The sequence below is a fragment of the Protopterus annectens genome, chromosome 9.part0 (assembly GCF_019279795.1).
Source record: "Protopterus annectens isolate FY-2018-M chromosome 9.part0, PAN1.0, whole genome shotgun sequence".
Lineage (NCBI taxonomy): Eukaryota > Metazoa > Chordata > Ceratodontiformes > Protopteridae > Protopterus > Protopterus annectens.
This window is the reverse complement of record NC_056743.1, coordinates 865157925-865180229: the sequence shown is the minus strand read 5'-3', so window position 1 is coordinate 865180229 and position 22305 is coordinate 865157925. Positions and strand designations below refer to the sequence as shown.

Genomic DNA, 22305 nt, shown 5'->3' with positions numbered 1-22305 from the left:
GCGTTATATTTCTAAACTGAAATTTCCCCTTGTTGACTATTTTGTATGGCCACCCATATGACTTCAGCAAAACATTAAGAATGGCATACTCTGGGGATATAGCATTGCATAGAAAATTCTTAGTTTACCATTAGAAATGTATGGCCTTCTATCAGGAGTTAGTCAAATATTATGTCATCCTGCTGTTTTTTTCCTTACTATGAAGAGAATGAGCGGGAGAGAAGGTTGGATGATGTGGGGATAGTGAATCATGAAGTGCAATGGATTATCAAGGAGGAAGTAAGGATAGCTATGAAGAGGATGAAGAATGGAAAGGCTGTTGGTCCAGATGACATACCTGTAGAAGCATGGAGGTGTTTAGGTGAAATGGCAGTGGAGTTTCTAACCAGATTGTTTAATGAAATCTTGGAAAGTGAGAGGATGCCTGAGGAATGGAGAAAAGTGTTTTGGTACCAATTTTTAAGAATAAGGGTGATGTGCAGAGCTGTAGTAACTACAGAGGGATTAAATTGATTAGTCACAACATGAAGTTATGGGAAAGAGTAGTGGAAGCTAGGTTTAGAAGGGACGTGATGATTAGTGATCAGCAGTATGGTTTCATGCTGGGAAAGAGCACTACAGATGTGATGTTTGCTCTGAGAGTGTTGATGGAGAAGTACAGAAAAGGTCAAGAGAAGTTGCATTGTGTTTTTGTAGACTTAGAGAAAGCATAGGACAGGGTGCCTAGAGAGGAGTTGTGGTATTGTATGAGGAAGTCGGGAGTGTCAGAGAAGTATGTAAGAGTGGTACAGGATATGTACGAGGGTAGTGCGACAGTGGTGAGGTCTGCAGTAGGAGTGACGGATGCATTTAAGGAGGAGGTGGGATTACATCAAGGATCCGCTCTGAGCCCTTATTTGCAATGGTGATGGACAGGTTGACATACGAGATCAGACAGAGTCCCTGTGGACTATGATGTTTGCAGATAACATTGTGATCTGTAGTGAGAGTAGGAAACAGGTGAAGGAGACCCTGGAGAGATGGAAATATGTTCTAGTTAGAAGAGGAATGAAGGTCAGCAGGACTAAGACAGAATGTGTGTGTGAATGAGAGGGAGGATAGAGGAATGGTGAGGATGCAAGGAGTAGAGGTGGCGAAGGTGGATGTGTCAAGATTGAGTGGGTGGAGATAGAGGAATGGTGAGGATGCAAGGAGTAGAGGTGGCGAAGGTGGATGTGTCAAGATGGAGTGGGTGGAGAAGAGTGTCGTGAGTGAATTGTGACAGACCAGTACCAGTAAGAGTGAAAGGGAAGGGTCTACAAGAGGGTAGTGAGACCAGCTATGTTATATGGGTTGGAGACAGTGGCATTGACAAAAAGGCAGGAGTTAGAGCTGGATGTGGCAGAATTAAAGATGCTAAGATTTGCACTGTGTGTGACTAGGGTGGACAGGATTAGGAATAAGTATATTAGAGGGTCAGCCCAGGTTGGAAGGTTTGAAGACAAAGCCAGAGAGGCACGATTACATTGGTTTGGACATGTGCTGAGGAGGGATGCTGAGTATATTGGGAAAAAGATGCTAAGGATGAAGCTACCAGGTAACAGGAAAAGAGGAAGGCCTAAGATAAGGTTTCTGGATGTGGTGAGAGAGGACATGCAGGTGGTTGGTGGGACAAAGCAAGATGCAGAGGACAAGAAGAAATGGAAATGGATGATCCACTGTGGCAACCCCTAACAGGAACAGCCAAAAGAAGATGATGATGACTGTTTTTTCCTTACCGAATTCTGGGGAGTGGGGGAGGAGTGAATAAATCCTTTGTGGTTTTTGTTACCATTTGCAGTGTCCATGACAAATATGATGAACACGAAATACCTGATTTAGGCTTATATCCCATCCCAATGGGGACATTTGTTAGAGAGAAGAGGGGCAGTATGTACATTGTGACTAGTGTGTGGGAAACCTACATCTCAACTTCTTAATGCAAGAAATGTGGGCAAAGATTAAAATAATGGGGGGACAAAGGCCAAAAATAGGAACATATTTTAAATATTACTCTTATAAACTAAGAATGTTGCTAGAATAACAGGATTTGTATTAACATGCATTTTATAAAGGATATGCAGTCTGAAACTCAAATGTATGTCATTATTTAGTGACTTCAATCCTTGGTAATTTGCCAGAAAACCACAACTTTTATAAGGAACAGACCCAAAATATGAGGCAAGAATCAGAGCATTCTGTGAAAATCTGGACAGTTGAGCAGTATATTGGGAAGGGAAGTGCTGATGCTATGCAGGTAGGGAGCTGTGTTCATTACAGAAAGTAAAGGTCATGGAGGTGACCCATATTAAATATCAGCAGCTCTACCTAGAGTACAGCATTCTATGGTTTACGAATGAGCTGATGATCTTTTTGGCTCGCTATTTAATTTTGATAATTGTGAGCTGAAAAAAATGATGATCACTAACTGATTTTATTCCATACATGTTTTGAGTGCAAACACATTAATAAAACTGCACCTTCATATAAAGTATGTCATTGGGTACCAGTGTAAATTTACTGGGGGGGGGGGTGACAGAAAAGCCCATTACTCTGATGAAATAATGGTATTCATTTATTTATTTATTTTATAATTGCAATTCATTACATGTATTTTTTAGTCAATTACTGCATTGCACATTATGGACGTTGGTTATAATCCCCATTACAGAAGCTGTGGGTATAAGGCAGTGTGCAAGTATCACTGTGAAATGCCAGTAATACTCTGCATTTAATACCTTTCCATCCACCTTTGGAACTTAAAAAATCATGCTATCATACCTTGATAGTCTTGACATATAGTGTGACAAAAATCACTGTTCCACCCTTAAGGACTTAAATGTAGTTCAGTGCTGAGGTTAGTCAGGCCATAGTGCCATTATCAGTACAGGGAGTTTTGGTAATAACATATTTCATTGACAGAAAAGGTCACTGCTCTGTATAAAAGTAATACCAGTTTAATATGGATATATTCTGTATATGTACTGCATTCCAGCACTGAAATAAAGTTGTATATCTACCTTAATGGAAAGTAAGAGCACTGGAACGTGCACATAAAGTGCTAGGAAAACTCTGTATTAAGTACCAGTATAACAGCAGTTTCTCTCTCAATGCACTTTTGAAAGTCCTTTGTAAAAAAAAAAAAAAAAAAAAAAAAATCCAGGAATTGTACATGTATACCCAGGTACATAAGATACCTAAAACTGCTGTATCACATTGAAGGACTTTACTTCAGTTCAGGGCTGAATGTGACTCTGGTACTTTCCCACAGTTAGTGTAAGAAGGCTCGGTGGTGGGCTCTTTTCAGTGAAAGAAAAGAAAAAGGTTACTTTTCTAAAGCTATGCATATATGGGTTACCAGCAGTGTGTGCTGCACAGACATCACTGAGTGCTAGAAGAGCCTAGAAAAGTGAACATTTTGTTAAGAGGAGATCTGTGTGATTGACTGAATTTGGGTAAGTTAACTGAGTTTAGGATTTTAATTTCAAAGCTTCGGATGTATAGAACATTTTGGTATTTACAGGTGGGTGCGTGCGTGAGTGTTTACAGGTAAGGGTTAAAGTAAGGGCTGGGAAAGAGGGATAGATTTAGTTTTGTGCAAGTGAGTGGATGTATGCTGGGTTTGTCCGAATGTCTTGTGCAGTAGTGCTGTTACGGGGTCTATATTATGCATTTCCATCGAACCCCTTTTCCGTAAACATTGAGCTACCAATGGTCACTTCATATTTTTTCCCAGAGGAAAAAATCAGTTGGCTGACATCAGGAATTTGTCCTTTCCTCCACTGTTCTGCAATCTCAGAGTTGGTATATTTAGTTAGGGGGTTGCCGGGGGTGAACCACCGCCCATTTCATAGGGTCTGACAAGTTTGTTTTGTTTTTGGATGGCGAAGCGATTTCTTTCCCCTTGGAAAAAAAATTGCTGAAGCGGCCGTTCACAGTTTTGTTAGTTCGATGTTTACGTGTCTATGAAAAGATGTTCAATGAAAATGCCTTTCAACAATGTAATATAGACCCTGTTACAGAGGTGTGTGGTTGGAGTTAAGGGCAGGGACAGTGTTTAGGTTAAAATTAGCATACATTTGTAAGGTGGTGTAGGGGGACTATAATTTAAATTTATTCATATTAAAGACTATCAAACTGATCATCAAAACTGAAAATTACTGTATGGAAGAGAAAGTGGAACTTGAATCAAAATTAACATACAAAGCCAAGGATGATCTTAAATCCTTCTTTGGCTACATCAGATGATTAAGAAATAACATACAGCAGTGCTGAAAGTTAATTCATTATACCCATACTGTCCCTTAAGATATTGCCAATATACTTGCACGTATATAGATAAATTTTAGTGCCAACTTTACAACAGTAGTTGTGGAAATTCCACAAATTCCCAGTTTATACCTCCCCTCATGATTATTATGGGACATGTCCTATCTGTGCTCTCTGAAGTTAAAAATGACACCTCTGAAGGCCCTGAAAATATACTTTGTGCTTAATCAACAGTTCCAAAATGCCATTTCTGTACTGCTTCTTAAAGTGTTCAGTGTAGGAATAGCCAAATGACCTATTCCAGAGCTATGAAAAATGGTAGTCATTATGCCAGTGCATAAAAGGGATCCTACCTCAGATCCCGGGGATTATAGACTCGTCAGCCTAACTAGCTTAATGTGCGAAGTCATTGAACATATTCTACTCGATTTCATAAACTCCAGTATAAAAAATATCATATTGCTCTAGACACATAATATGGTTTTGTCAAAAGGAAATTGCGTCTTCTGAATTTAATAAACTACTTTGAGAGTGACTGAATCTGTAGAGTGCAGCCATGCAATTCAGGGCCTCTGACATCATTGTCCATGTTGGAATTTTAAATAAGCTTAAAGGCCAGTAGACCTTTTTTCTTATAAGATGATTATCACATTGACTGACTGATACTACCCATGTGGTTATAATAGTAGGTACCACCTTAGAAAGCAAAAAAAGCGACTAGGACATTCCTCAGGTTTTATTACTTGTACCCCTTCTGGTCAGCATCTACTACTTGGATCTCCACACCTCTATAATCCAGCCATATGGCTAACTGCATTTGCTGATGACTGTAGTTTGGGTGATGTCATTTGTTCATCTGATACAGTGTTACCACAGCAAGGGCTAAACAGATTAGTGGTGCATTAAAAAGGGGCTAAATTAAATGTAAAACAAACAAAAAAAAAAAAAACACATAGCATTGTCACATTTGGCACAAGGATCTTAATAGCAACTTTCAATATATATAGTACTCCATACCAGACTGATAGTTTCATAAAAAATATCTTCATAGATAAATCCCTATCCTCTGACAGATTGACCACTTTGTAGCAACAGTAGTCCTTCTATCCAGATCAATTAATATGCAAGATATCTCATAATTGTTATTCCTCTTTAATCTGCCCTGATTAGAAACATTATAGAATATAATGTCCAGTTTAGTATACATTTATCCAAACACATCATGCAGCTAGAAAGATGAAGGTTTCTAAATAAAAAGATCACTGGATTAAAGACCTTCAACTACAAAGATCGGTTTTAAGCTCTATTTATCTACTCTGTATTGTAAAGACCCCTGCATGGTGAATGTTTAGTATTACATGCTGTTAAGGACATTAATTAGAAATAAGTAGACAAAATAAATTGATTCACACACAGAGCGCTTCATATTACACAAAGATGAACTGTCTAGTTTAAAATAGGATTGATAAACTATGATTATTATAACCCTAGGTTGATTACATTTGCGATCTCTGGCCATTTGATGAATTATTTTTTGCTGTTAAGCTAACTGTTGCACATATAAAAATACTACTGAAATGGATGACTTTCATTCCTGCCAGTAAGTTTAGCATAGCAGACCTTTTAATTACTCTGACTTTTGTTCGAAAAGTTAGTTTAGAATATATATATTTATTTTTTTCATTGTATTTGTTTACTTGGATAGAGCACTGATTTCCATAGACCTTTATCAGACTCAGTCTGGGAGTACTGTCTGGTTAAGTGACTTTCTCAGAGTTGTACAGTTAGGCAATGGCAGCTAAGAGAATCAAAACCTGGACTACTGAGCCACAGGAAACCACTCATTAACAGCTCCTTAATCCTCTGCACCAATTGCCAATATTCAACACCATCCCCCACACTGGAATTATAGATAAACTCACTAAACTAGGTATAAATCCCCAGTCACAAGGTAGGTTGCAAACTGGCTCACTGACAGAACCCACACTGTGAAAGTAGCAGACTATAAATCCAACTTCAGACCAGTGACAAGTGGAGTACCACAGGGTTCAGTTCTGGGTCCTCTCCTGTTTGGTATCTACTTCTCTGAAGTACAGGCTAACACAGAAGGTCTTTGGCTAACTAACAAAGTTTGCAGATGACTGCAAACTAGGAGCAATAATCAAAACTCCTAACAATGTGGAAATCCTACAAAAGGGCCTCACTGAGACAGATGCATGGTGTCAAAGCCATGGCCTCAAGCTCAATGCCAAAAAGTGCATTGTCATCCCTTTTGGTAAAAACTCTGTACCCATGAACTTACCACATAGGTGATGGTCTACTTAACACCGAAAGTGTGATGAGACCTTGGGACATAGGTGGACAGTAGTCACTCCTTTGATAATCACATCGCCACAGTACTCAGGAAATCCTTCTATGTGGCACACCTCATCCCAAGCTCTATATATATATATATATATATATATATATATATATATATATATATATATATATATATATATGTATGTATATATATGTATATATATATATATATATATATAGGGGGCAGGCACCCCCCCCCCCCCTGTAAATTAAATACACCAACTCCGAGATCTGACTACAGTGGGAAAAAGTTAATTTCCTAACCCCAATGTATCATGATCCCCATAAAGAATGTACACATAATGTCTATATCACTTACCTGTATGACCTAAAAAAACACATACAGAATGGCAAAATAAACACTATATAAAGAGTGTTAATTGCTACACTATATAAATAACTATAAAAATGAAAACTACAACATCTCATAGTGACCACAAGATTGAGATTAAACTAAACTATAACATTTATATATGTGCTGATACACTATTGCGTATTATACATTCTAGATATTATGCAATTCGATGTTATGAGTTTTAGATGTTCTGATATTATGAAATTAGATGTTAAGGGTTTTAAATGTTTTGAAGTGGACCTATATATACACACATGCATTTTTAAAGACATTTGGTAGTCTGTGTACCTAAAAATGCAGCATTTACAACCCAGATGTTCATTGTGTTACCCTGCTGCAGTCATCACACTTGGGTTATCCTGCCGTCAGGCGGTCCCGCAGTCAGCCAGAATTCCAAAGTCTTGGTCTGGCGTTGGTTGCTGTCACTTCTTCCCTGACGGCAGAGCACCAGGGGTATATCAGAGGCATCTGACGCCATTTTCTTCAGTCTTTCTTGCTGTGCGGTGCCCGAAGCAGAAGCAGTTCGCAAGTTCCGGTCGGCCGACACCTGAGATTTTCTAATCGAGTTTCAGTCCGAAGTCTTCAAAGCTAAGTATCCCATTGGGGAACCTTTTCTTGCCTCAGTCCGATGTCAGAAAAAGTTAACAATTGCATTTCTTGTGGGAAGCAAATACCTCATAAGGACTTTCATTCTTTTTGTATACCTTGCCTAGGCCCAGACCATAACGTCACTGGTTGTCGGTTTTGTGCTAGGTTTAATAAGCAAACTATAAAGTGTCGCTTTGATTTCGCACAACACTACTTCAGTAGAAAATTTAATTACACTATGCCGTCGGAGCAACCGACTACCAGCGTGCATAAAAAATGCAAGGATAGGGACAGGCAGCCTAGATCCAAGCCAGACTCCGAGGCCTCGGCTGGCCCGGTCGCTGGCTCTCCGGTTTTCGGTGAGGCGTATACGCAGCCCCTGGCTACCACTGAATTGGATCCCCAGGCCGCATCGGATCACCCAGCAGAGATTTCTAGGCCGGCGCAGCCTTTTTCCTTAGGCCCAACTGACGACATCGCAGTAGGGGAAGCCGGTGCTGCAGAAATGCCTTTGGTTTCTGAAGGTGTATTCAGACAGACTACCCTCACCATTAAATCTTATGCTAAGCTTAAGACTCCTCTAAAACCAAAAAAGCCTACACTTCAGTCTCCAGGTCAAGGCCCTATGCCTAAGAAACAGATGCTTAAAATGGCTGAAGATTTGATTTCTTTGATCAGGGGTTCCCAACCCCCCCCCCCCCGACAAAAGGCCTAGACAAGAGGAGGATTTTGCCTTCTCTGATCAGGTGTCTGTTTCCTCAGGCTCCTCTGAGGAACAGGATTACTCTTTTTTCCCCCTTATGAAGATTCTGATGCTGAAGACTCAATTCCCTCAGCTTCTCCCCCTGAAGACTACTCCTTTGGGGAAACTTTACACACTATGAGGGAACATTTTCACTGGGAAGGTCAGGACTACTCTGACTCAAAGAAAAGGCTCAGAGTTTGTTTTACTCCCCCAGCACAGACCACTTGCCATCCCCCCAGTTTTAGACATTGTGGATGATGTTTACTTAGAATCTAATTTGAACCCAGATTCTCTGCCTCCTGCTCCAGCCAAACCAGACAGATACTATAGAGTGCCTGACTCTCACAAATTCCTTTACAAAAGCCCTGCTGCTGATCCAGAGACAATCCCCCAGGGTCCCAAAGGGGCTAAGGCTTCTATGGCTAATAATCCTGTACCTTCGGAAAGGGACTCCAGAGCACTAGACAGGTGGGGGAAGAAGGTTTACACCTCTACTACTCTAGCTATGAGAGCACTAAATTGTCAATTTCACATGCTTAAATACCAGCAATTCTTTGTCTCAAATAAAACAAAAGATGAGCACGCTCCCTCAACAGGCTGAGCTCAGGGAAATGCAAGATCTGTTGCATGCAGCTGAACAGGTGGGCAAACATACTTTACAATGTGGTTTTGATGCCTTGGAAGCTTCCTCCAGAGCAGCTGTTACTGGGTCTGTTATACGCAGGCATGCAAGGTTAAAAGAACTATCTCTGCCTGATCATGTTAAAGCAAAGTTACTGGATGTACCCCTACAGCAGGATGTTTTATTTTGGGTTAAAGCAGAGGAGGTTTTAAAGAAAATGGAGGATAAGGCAAAATCTATGCAGACGGTCAAAGATTTCTTACAGGTACAGCCCCCACGCTTCAGCAGAAATTGGCCAACAAAAAATTGGTCCTTTCCAGCTTCTGACAGGCCACAGAGGGGTAAATACAGGTGCCCAAGGGGCAGAGGACAAGCACAAATTCCTTACAAACCTCACCAATGGGGCACTTCAACACAGAAGGGAGGAGAAGATGGGTCCCAAGCCACTAGAAGGCAAACGCAATGACTTAAACATCAAACTGCCAAGCAAAACCCTCTTGGCAGCTCCCTTGGGAGGAAAATTAACACTTTTTGCAGACAACTGGCGCATCGTCACAAAGGACAAATGGGTCCTAGACATTATCTCACAAGGATACAGATTCCATTTCCACACCTTGCCAAGGATAAAAGGAATGCCAAACCTGCCACAAAATCAATGGGCAGAGACACAAAAACAAATTACAGCTCTCATGGACATGAAAGCCATCCAACTAGTACCTAGACAGGAGCAAGACCAAGGATTTTACTCAAGGCTCTTTCTAGTCCCCAGAAAGGACCATGCTTGGAGACCCATTCTGGACCTTTCAATTTTAAACACTTTCTTGCAAGTATCCAAATTCAAGATGCTAACACTACAGCAGCTTCTTTCCATGTTAGGCAAGAAAGCTTGGCTAGTAACATTGGACCTCAAGGAGGCATACCTGCATGCCCCTATCAGACAAAATTGCCGAAGATACCTCCGTTTCATTGCAGGTTCAACCCATTACCAATTCTCTGCACTGCCCTTTGGCTTATCTACTGCGCCCAGGGTCTTCACAAAATGCCTGGCACCAGTAATTGCATACTGCAGACAGAGGGGAATTCAAATATACCCATACCTGGACAACCGTCTCATACAAGCAGAAAGCAAGGACATTCTCTTACAACACCTAGCTTTTGTAAGACATCTTCTAAGTTGCCTAGGGTACACAGTAAATGAACAGAAATCAAAACTAGTGCCCTCACAAACTATGACATTCCTGGGTGCCAGATTGAATAAAATGGCCCAGATGGCTTATCTGACGCCAGACAAACAACTACAATTAACTCTATACTTCAGAGCAATGGCAACAAAGACCCAACTCCCTGCAAGAAAAATTCTGCAGGCCTTGGGCTTCATGGCATCTTGCATACTACTAATACCATTTGCAAAACTGCATATGAGGAAATTACAATGGTACCTAAAAAGCGTATGGACTCAACACAGTCGCAGCTTGGAAACAATGATAACTCTCATTCCCTGCCTTCAACAGGAGTTTCTATGGTGGTCACAGGCTTGTCACCTCAACAAGGGTCAGCCTTTCACCCTACCCCTAGCCAGGCAAACTATGACAACAGATGCATCGGACTATGCCTGGGGGGCACACATGGCAGGACGGTGCGTTCAAGGCTTATGGACAGCAGATCAAGGGAATCTGCACATCAATCAAAAAGAAATGCTAGCTGTACAAAATGCTCTGACTGCCTTCAAGGACCTCTTGCATCCAGGACAGCTTATCATAAGGACAGACAACACCACAGTAATGTGGTACATAAACAAACATGGGGGCACACACTCCTACCCTCTATGCAGGCAAGCAATGACATTGTGGAACACAGCACTGGCTTACCAAGTTCAATTACAAGCTCAATTCCTGCCAGGAAAAAAGAACATATTGGCAGACGACCTAAGCAGAAACATCATGGATCCCCATGAATGGAAACTGGATCCACAAGTATTCGCAATGATGACTCAAAAGTGGGGGCTCCCAGACATAGACCTGTTTGCCAGCCCTCAAAACTATCGGCTAACAAAGTTTTCCACAAGGACTTTTCACCAACAAGCTTGGAAAGTGGACGCTCTCTCATTCAGTTGGAAAATGCTAACAGTATATGCCTTTCCTCCACTACCCCTTCTCACAAAGGTGCTACTTAAAGTCAGGATGGAGAGACCCCGAATGATACTCATTGCTCCAGACTGGCCATGCCAGCACTGGTACCCACTATTAAGGAATATGGCCCATGGCCCACCATGGATTCTACCACAAATTACCTACCTGCTCACACAGCAAGACAATCAGATTCTACACAGCCAGCTCAAAACCTTAAACTTGGCTGCATGGCAAATTACCTAGGCAACCAGCCAGCTCCTCTCTCACAAGCTGTTATGGGAAGTTGTTCTGGAGGCCAGGAGGCCCAGCACCAGGAAAGCCTACTCAGGCAAATGGAAAAGATTTTGCACCTGGAACCAAGCTAAAGGCCAAAATACCCTTTAGCCTGACATACCTCAGATTCTGCAATATCTAACTGAGATGTTACACAAAGGGCTTTCTTTTTCATCTATTAAAATCCACGCCTCAGCTATTTCTGCTCACTACAACACGGATTCCCCCCTTATTTTCACATCCACTCTTAAGGCAGTTTCTCAGAGGGGCCAAGAACATTACGCCTCCCAGGAGAGCACCAACACCTACTTGGGACCTCAATTTTGTTCTGGAAACTCGCGCTACCTCCTTTTGAACCAGCTTTCTCAGCTGACCTAAAGTTTATATCATGGAAGACTGCCCTGCTGCTAGCAATCACTTCAGCTAGAAGAGTTTCAGAGCTTCAGGCACTAATGGCAGTAGAGCCTTTCCTCATTTTTCATCAAGACAGGGTTTCTCTATGAACTTAACCCCTCCTTTATGCCTAAGGTGGTATCCAGTGTGGCCCTAAATCAAACCATCCATTTACCCACCTTATTTCCAAATCCACAGAACAAAGGAGACTCCTGCATTCCATGGACATTCGTAGACAGCTACGTTACTACTTGGATAAAACTAAGGTTTTCAGAAAATCTGACCAGCTTCTTGTATCCTATGCTACAGCATCACAAGGAAAGACTATCTCAAAACAAACCATTTCCAAATGGATAGGACATTGCATACATTTTTGCTACACCCACCATGGAAAACCAGTTCTTGCTACCATAAGGCCACACTCTACCAGGGCAGCAGCTACATCTACAGCCTTCCTCAGGGGGGTACCAACCAGGGATATTCTGGAAGCTGCAACTTGGAGTTCAGTACACACCTTCACCAAACATTATCACTTACCATTTTACTCTAAGACCAGGGCGGGCTTCGCCACTGCAGTTTTGCAGGGCCTTCTAGCCCCCTCTAACCCTGTTTGACTCCTCCACCCATCCTTAGCTTTCGGATTCTACCCAAGTGTGATGACTGCAGCAGGGTAACACGATGAGCATAGTACAGTTTTATACCTACCATAAATGTAGATGTTAGAGTGTATACCTTGCTGCAGTCCAGGTAGCCCTCCCTCCATCCCCTCTAAAACTAGCTGAACTTATCTCTATTCTATACAACCTCTGTGGTGTATTTGCTTGTGCCTAAGGGTTTTGTTTTACTTTTTTCAAGATAGCTATATATATATATATATATATATATATATATATATATATAGAGATATATATATAGATATATAGATATATATATAGATATATAGATATATATATATAGATATATAGATATATATATAGATATATATATATATATAGATATATATATATATATAGATATATATATATAGATATATATATAGATATATAGATATATAGATATATATATATAGATACATATAGATATATAGATAGATATAGATTATATATATATATAGATATATATATATATAGATATATAGATATATAGATATATATATAGATATATAGATATATATATATATATATAGATATATATATATATATATATATAGATATAGATAGATATATATATATATATATATATATATATATATATATATATATATATATACATATAGATATATATACATATATTTTTGCCTACCTATTAGAGGCACCTGACATCTGGGGCAAGAAAAACTGAAGAAAATGGCATCTGATGCCTCTGATATACCCCTGGCGCTCTGACATCAGGGAAGAAGCAACAGCAACCGACGCCGGACCAAGGCTTTGGAATTCTGGCCGACTACAGGACCGCCTGATGGCAGGATAACCCAAGTGTGATGACTGCTGGAGGGTATACACTCTAACATCTACATTTATGGTAGGTACAAAACTGTACTTTTTATGTCCAACTCTGCAGACTGTTTAAAGACATATGAGGATGAACTTGGAGACTTTTTTTCAACAAACCTGATTTTTAAATACTGTAAGTTACAAAGGATGAACTAAAAATACGACCGATTTATGTGCAATAAGTTAAGGCAAAGGGAGCAGAGCAGTATTCATGTTTGTAGACGTGTGTCAAGCCTGTGTAGTCTGTATTAGCAGACGAAACATGCTACAATTAGTAAACATGGTATACATTGGAAAAATCATGCAGTGATATAGATAGGAATATATTAGATATATTACACCAAGAACAAATCAATTTGGATGATTTTGTAATTATTTCCAAAGAGACTGCCCTAAATTAGGAAATTTGGCATTCCTAAAATCTTAAAGAATCTGCCACTTCAGTCGATAGTGGATAATAGAGAAAGTAAGACAAAATGTGTTTCCAAATATTTAGGTTTTCTTTTGAACTCTATTGTACAAAAATTCAGTCTTGTATGAAAAACTCATGGTCTTCAATGAATGACTTAAGACTTTTTTTTAGGTTCGACTTCTATGATTAACCTAGACATTAAATCTTTATATAAGTCTGTCTCACAGGATAAAGTCATTGAATATATTAGATTATTTTTTATCTAAGTACACAACTTTTTCTATTGTTTTTGTGAAAGTTTTATATACTTTGTGATATTAACTTTTTTATTTTTTTTTTTACAAGAAACACTATAAACAAATTAAAGAGGTTGCTATGGGTGCTGTAGCAGTCCCAGTTTTTGCAAATATTGTTTTAGCCTGGTAGAAAGTAGAATTTTTAACTAATTTGCAATATTTTAAATATATTTCTTTTTATAGACATTGTATAGAATATTTAATATTTATTTGGAATTTATTTAAATTGATGCTTTTTAGAATAAGTACTGATTTTTTTTAAGATTAACCAAGAATGATACAAATCAGACAGTTAATTGTTTGTATATAGAAATCATAATTAATTTAAAACTTAACTTGCATAGTAAATTATACAAATAGCTGCTTTTGTAAATAAGTATTTGCATTTTAATAGTTTGCATCAATTAAAAATGAAAACAAATATAGATAGCATCCAATTGATTAGAATATGAATGAAACTGAATTTTCTTTATCTAAAGTATATTTTTAATGTATTTATTTTTAGAAAATAATTATCCAGAAAGTGTTAGATATTTTAGCCATGGACATATTAATGAATAATAGAAATGTATCTTATGTAAATACATTTTAACACCAGTAATTTCATTAGTACTAACAATATAAAATGCATTGGCTTTTCCAATAACTCTATATAACTTGTGTATTAAAAATATAGTACAGAATAATCAGAATATTATACAAGGTCATAGAAAGTTACATAAGATTTCAGGTGATAAACCCATATTTTTTAGAATATATACAGACTCTGTTTCTAATAAGTAAACAGACACATTCCCTTGTGGTGATTGTAAACAGTGCAAGTTTATTAATAGTGTCAGTTTTATATTTAGAACCAAAATGTGATAAAACCTTGTTTACACTACAAGTGCAGGAATTTTAATAGAGTTTATGTTGCTAAATCCTCCACTTGTAATGGTTTTAATGTAGGGAAGACAACTCCAGCTTTATCACATTTTATTTAAGAATATTCATATGAAGTTCGTTAAAAGGTTGTGACAAATGCATTACCCAAGCATGGTTTGTAATGTAAAAAATTTTAGAAGTTATTTTTTAATAGATGATCATGTGAACATTAGTTTAAGGGGTGCTCAATATTATTTTTTTTTGGAAGTGAAGGAATTACATTGGCAATTAGTATTAGCTGCTGATAGACTGCTTGGCCTAAATGTGACGATACATATCAAATATTTACAGTTCCTAAATGGTTAGATCAGGCATGCTTGAAAATTATTCATTTATATAATTCATCCAATTTTATGTATAGCATTTTTATTGAATGTTGTGCAAGAAGGCCCATGACACTCAAACATGACTGTTGAAGAAGGTAGGAGGGTGGCATTGAGTAGGGAGAGATGGCATCAGTGACACGACACCCTGACACCATGTAGAAAATGGGGAAAAAGGGGGTTGATGATGATGAAAATTTCGACTGAATATATTTTGCTGGGTGTTTATCCATTGATCACAATTATTGAAGACATCTGCTCTAGAATTATTAGTTCTGATGAAGTTTTGTTTTATAAGAAACAAGATGATTTAGCATTTTATTCTTTGTGTTTTTTTTTTTAATCTTCCTTTTTGGAGTTTCCTGGGTGCTTCCAGTGTAGTGAAAAACCTGCCCGTCATTACTGATCTGTGTGAGCCATTTTCTACAGAGTGCCTCTCTTGAGCAATAATATCCTTCTGCATAATGGCACCTGTGATATATTGCCGAGATCAAGTGAAAGAAATAAATTCTGACCTCAGTAATGCATTTAAGTGTGCCTTTTTCTCATTCTGCCCCTCTATCCTCCCTGCCCCCCCCACAGTGTTCTTCAAAAAATAGAATAATGCTATTTAACTGTAGTCAAGTAATTCTAGGGATTTGTTGCTTTTATACACTTTTTAATGATTGTCTTGGATTACGTAAAAGAAAACTGCCAACATTAATCTTTCATTTTGCTTCTAAATCTCTTTTTCAGTTGCTCACTTCACACGCACACACACATGCGCACGCACACATGCGCACACACACATGCGCACACACAAATGCGCACACACACGCGCACACACACGCACACACACACACACACACACACACACACACACACACACACACACACACACACACACACACACACACACGCATGCCATTTATTTTTTACTTTTGCCTCCTCATTAGTCCACTCCCAGAAAGCGAATATAATGCCTTTCCATTAAAAGTAGTGTTTTGTACTTGGCTGTCTCTGATCTCACCTGAGCATGTCCACCTTGTTCTCCTACTGCATTAATCTCTTCTTTTAAGTTAAAAAAAATTGCTCATTCCTGTGAGCAGTGTGTCAGTACTTACCTCATTCAATAAAGGGACATGGGCTTATTAGTCATGACCTTTGTATGTCACAGGGAGACATGAGACCATGTTTGAGTATTATGCCATTTTACTTTTAGGTTTTTTTTGTCTTTTTCACCCTTTAAGTAGTTATTTCATTAGTATATCAGGTATTTTAGTAAAAAAAAATATTTAGCTGCTTTAAGGGTGGACTTTGTAGCTTTTGCAATTATAAAATCAAAAAAAGAAATATGGAAAAACTACGTTATCACAGCAACCAGTGTTTTAGCATTGTTGTCAGTATGGATTTAATGAAGTTATAGTAATTTGTTGATTATAAACTATTAAAGAATCTCTGTACTGTCTTATTTCAATAATTTATCACTAGCTCTGTAAGTTTAATATTTTCTTACATGTTGTAAAGTAAGAGCTCTTCCTTTTGTTTATCTTTAATTTCTGAAGGTTAGATTTGTAATATTTAACGTTCACAGACTTGAGAGATATGCTTCTAACAGATACATACTTGTTCCTAAAAGGACAACAGGGCTGTTCTTCACATGTCTAGATCTAATATGTTTTTTTCTCTCTCTTCATTGTATGATTCTTTCAGGGGAATGGAACCCTTTGAAATTCATTCTTTCTTCAACTTCTTTTAACCTCCTCACCTCTATGATTATAAGGGTAACCTAGCTTAGGGTTAATACTGGCTGTCTGATGTTAACATATTAGTGCCACACATTATACCATAGTTTTGGTTATATGCTGACTGCCCAGTGTTGGAAATTATAAAACCATAGTGTGATGAATGTGTGCTACTTTTCTCAAGTAATACCTTTTCTGTGCCATGAGTTCACAAAGCTATCTTCAATATCCTGATCATGTACTCTTTTTATTCAATTTTTTTTCATGACCTGACCTACCAGATTACCTCTTAATATTTTTGAAATAGTAGAAGTAATACTGAGAGACATTAATACACCTCCCAGTTTTGGGTTCCACATACATTGTAAGGTAAAACTGATGCATAAATACTGTTTTCACACATTTTGAATGCAACCATTTTTGATTGCATTATTAAAAAAAAAGTACATACATGCAGTGCTTTAACTATCATTTATTATAGATGATACTTGGAGTGGTCTGTTTTGTTTTCAATATATTCAGTTGCACTCCAGCCCTGAAACACAGAGGTGCTTTGAAAATTCAACCATTTATGTTTAAATCACATGGACTGGAAACTTTGCAAGAATGCGAGTGCTTTACTGTTAATGTTGTCATTGACTTACAGTTCAAGTTTAATGTTTATCATGAAATGAGGATGATTGTTGAATTTAGTTTCATTTTCTACTGTCATGCCCTCTCTGACATTGTATTTCTTTATAGGAGAAGATAGCAGCTTGTCCGATGATTTGTACAATAAAATCCGAATCCTGTGCTGGGTTATGACTGCACCTGGGAATCTGGAAACAAAAGCAAAGCATGTTAAAGCTACTTGGTCCCGCCACTGTAATATTGTCTTATTCATGAGCTCTGTCACAGATAATGACTTCCCAGTCATAGGTTTAAATACTACAGAAGGAAGGGAACAACTGTACTGGAAAACTATTAACGCCTTCCATTATGTTCATAAGCACCACATTGATGAAGCAGACTGGTTCTTAAAGGCTGATGATGACAGTTTTGTCATAGTGGACAACTTGAGATGGCTTCTGTCCAACTACACTGCTAGTCAGCCTATTTATTTTGGTAAGCGGTTTAAACCATATATAAAGCAGGGATACATGAGTGGGGGTGCAGGATATGTCCTCAGCAAGGAGGCTGTTATACGTTTTGTCGAAGGTTTCAGGACAAAAGTATGTACACACACAACCTCAACTGAGGATGTAGCCATTGGAAAATGCATGGAGAATGTTGGAGTGGAGGCCGGAGATTCCCGTGATACAGAAGGAAGAGAAACATTTCACCCCTTTGTCCCAGAGAGTCACTTGGTTGGAAAAATTGATAAATCCTTCTGGTACTGGAATTATTGCTATTACCCAATTACAGAGGTAGGTTTAAAAAATAAATAAGTATAAAGCTGAATACTAAAGAGGCACAGCTGTTTGGTTTTGTCAAACATAGCTTTGTATTTTTCTGTCTGTTACTGGACACTATACTTATATGCATCTTCTTCTACTTTTACTCATACAAATTTCCTGACCTCCCCCTGAGTAATCAGATAAGTACACATATATTGGCTTATTTAATTTTTAAATAAACTAATCTGTGAAAATGCATTAATGTATCCAGAAGCATACCTTCTGTTGCGACCCTTTTACATTACTGTTAAGGTCGGGAGGTTGGGAAAAAAATCGTCTTTTTTCTCATTTGCCATGCAGCAGCAGAATGCACTTGTTAGAAGTCTCTTTGCATATACCAATTGTGTTTGTGTGTGTACATGTGTGTGTGAGTGCATGCATGTGCGCGCGTGTGTTTCTATACATATATATGTAGTTCACATTATCTGCACTTGGGTTATTGAATGAATAGTGAACTTGAGTGGGAGCAAGTACTAAAAAGTCACAGGAGGGTGGGCACTTGCACTGAATTTCTGACTTGGTACACAGTTCTGATTGGCTTGTTTGTACCAGCTGATATGGCATTATGGTGCTACTGCTACTTTACATGTTCAGTTAGAGCACGTATGTGCAGAAGGACAGCAGAGCAGGAGCACTTGCAGTTTCTAAATAGGTACTTGTTTTAATAAATATGTAGAGCACTGAGTTGTAAAGATGTGAGTAGGGTATATAGCAGCATGGAATGTTAATGATTAAACAGCAATGATGTGAGAAGCTGGAAAATACAGTAACATTTTTCATGGCTAACAAATGTATTAGGGTGCTACCATAATTTATTATTATCTTGGTCAATGCAATATATTTTAAACAGGAACATGCTTAAGTTGCAAACTATTAATTACTATTTCACTTGTTTGCAAAATGTTCTTGCAATGGGTTGAATAACCATACATATTAAAACAGATCAGCACTTTTTGCTCTCTTGATATGAGGACCTCACTTGGGTAAGAGGCAAACCTACCAGGCTGTCATGGCAGCCAGACAAAGGCTGAGCAAGTCTACACTCGCTACAGAGCATTGTTACCAATTACAAAGTTTAGGCCACACAAAACAATTAAAAAAGGAAGGCATTTATTCTGATGACATGGACACTACACTTTAGTGCTACATTAAGTACTTCACCCAGGCAGCTGTCATCCGGTGTTAATTGGGAAAATTTGCCTTTTGTCAGAAACGGAGAGAAACTACCGCACTCTCCTTCATCCTCTGAAATGTGACCTTCCTCTGGATATAACTTGGCCTCATCCATAAGGACCAGCTATATAAAAATACCTATTTACATGTAGAAATAAATCTGCCTTGAGACACCAGTGTTGGCAAAATAATCTTTGGCTTCATGAAAGTATAAGAATACAATGTGGTATTTTTCCTTTGATTGCGGAACAATGAAAGCTGCTTCAAGTCAGGAAAGGGCCCCTTGAGAAATGGTGAGGGCCCTAATCTATACTATAATATTGTTATCAAGATAAGTCTGTCCCTTTAAACTTTGCTTCTCCTTTTTGTTTATCATGGTAGCTGAAAAAAGCTCCTGGTGAAGAAAACTCACCATTAGCTTTGAACATATGCATATTAATTCTGAAAGAAGAGTTCATCAACTTTAACATTTGAATCTCTCAAGTCAAAGAAATTAACTGACTACCATCATCAGTTTTGGGACTTATCATAAACATTAAATAACCTAAGTTTTAGCAAATGAGCCATATGCTTTCCATGACTCCATTCTCATAGTGAAAATCCTTTACGATAAAAAAAAAATATAATAAAATACAATTGTCAAAATGGAACTACAATAGACATTCCAAAACACACACCCCTGCTCCTTACACATACTAACTCTGAGATGTCTGTAGCTTGGGAAAAGGACAAATCCCAGAGATACTGCAGTCTTGATCATGAAATGTAGAACCCCAGAACAGCACTTTAGCAATCTTACACAGTATGTTAATGACTTATTAGTTGGTTATTTTATACCTGGTACTTGTTTTTGCTTCTTCATCAATAATATTAAGTTCTACTAATAACCTCTCCCAGTTCCTTGCTATCTCCAGTTCATTTTGGTTTAGGCGAACAGTAGGTTTTGCTCCAGTGTTCAGACTGATCAGAATTGTAACCATGTTTCTCACTACCTTTCGCTTGTTAGTTTATCACCCCTATTCAAAACTTTCTACATTAAATTAATAGAGGAAGAAAAGTAACATCGGGTCTATATCATGAAGTGGAATGATAAAAGGAGTGAATGCTCTTACTAAAAACCAAAAGCAGTAAAATATTGAACACACGGAACTGCAATTTTTTTCTCAGAGAAAAGAGATTGCTGCTCCACAAAAAAAAAAAAAAAAAAGACAAAATAAAGTGGGGGCTTCATCCCCCACACCCCCCTACTTAAATATACAAACTCCGAAATCACACCACAGTGGAGGAAATGGCAAAGTCCTGAAAACAGCCCAGTGATTTGTTTTTTCCCCTGGGGAAAAAAAATCACTGTTCCGTGTGTTCGACATTCAGCGCTTTCGATTTTTAGTGTTCGATATAAGAGTGTTCACTCTTTTTACAGTACGACTTTGTGATATAGACCCATAACATCTTCCTTAAGAAGTAGTACATCATTTCATGTCTGTCAGAACTGTGTGGCCCAATATCACGAGTTTTAATACTTTGACAAATTGAAATTCTCAGAACAAGCAGAAAATTTGTCACACTTCAAAGAATTTTTTGCATGGAGCCTCAAAACTCCTGCACCCTACAGCTTCATCATTCCTACTCCTTATATATACTAAGTCCAAGATGTACCTGAATATCAGTATGTGTGTGTATATTTATTTATTTTACATATATATATATATATATATATATATATATATATATATATATATATATATGACACACTATATATGTACTTTATATGTATGTGTGTTTGCATATACATGTATGTAAATGTGTGTGTATGTATATATGCACCTCTGCATTTGTACTTGCATTTCCACTATTCTAAGGATTGCAGATAAGTTCCTTGGACTATCAATTGATACCTCATTAAGATCTACCTCAGAAAATGTATTTTCAGAACTACTGCTTGCCTTTAAAATTATATTTCTATTTTACTTTGAGAATAATGCTTAAGCAGTTGCAGGTACCACACTAACGTTTGGTGCAGGAGGGTGTGGTTGCATGTTTCAGTGCTGAAACTACAATGCAGCATAAGGGTGGTGCTGTGAGGTTCCAGCTGCCTGAGCTGGTTGTAGTTCAGCTGTATGGAAATGGTCCAACAGTGCGTATCAAGAAGAGTAGGGGAAGTTCCCTGTTGCCCTGGTCAAATTTCCACTAGTCAGTATGAATACCACCTGGGGTGTCCCCTGAAAAGACACCATTGATCTAGTGGTAGTAACCCAGTCAACAAAATGTAAATAAAGTGAAATAAATAAGCTTGATTTCAGCAGGATGTGTTATCTAATTCCACTGAGGGAGCAGAAGTTTGCAGAAATATTGATGAGAATCCAGCTTGGATTTAAGTTCTCTGTATGGAAGTGTCCTGCAAAACAGCTTCTGTGATTCTAATGCTCTTCTCTCCTGCTGCATCCTTATGATTATCTGTCTTCCTCTCATCCCCATGTTGTAAAACGTCAGCGATTGTTTTCTCTTTGGAAATGTTTACTTTTAGTTACACTACACACTTCATGTCTGAGAGGGAAATAGTTCATTTGGTTATGGAATAGTTCATTTGGTTATGGAATATCATCTCGTCACATCTGTAGATTAACAAATGTGTGAACTGGAGTATGCAAAAAACACCAACTGTGTTTTTGTGGGAATTTTTACCCAACCCACACCTCCCCATCCCTCCTCTTGCAGGAAGAGGCCTTATGCAATTTTCACTTTGTATAATAAATTCAAAGGTTATTGCACCT

General features: G+C 38.2%; 1 protein-coding gene across 1 annotated transcript in view; it reads left to right on the top strand.

Annotated features, from left to right (window-relative positions):
• The window catches only part of LOC122811618 (glycoprotein-N-acetylgalactosamine 3-beta-galactosyltransferase 1-B-like), a 267147-nt gene that overhangs the window by 204795 nt on the left and 40047 nt on the right, over window positions 1-22305 (top strand). The window contains exon 3 of the mRNA XM_044083587.1: window positions 17667-18331. Coding sequence (XP_043939522.1) covers window positions 17667-18331 — 665 coding nt within the window. The remainder of the gene's footprint in view (window positions 1-17666; window positions 18332-22305) is intronic.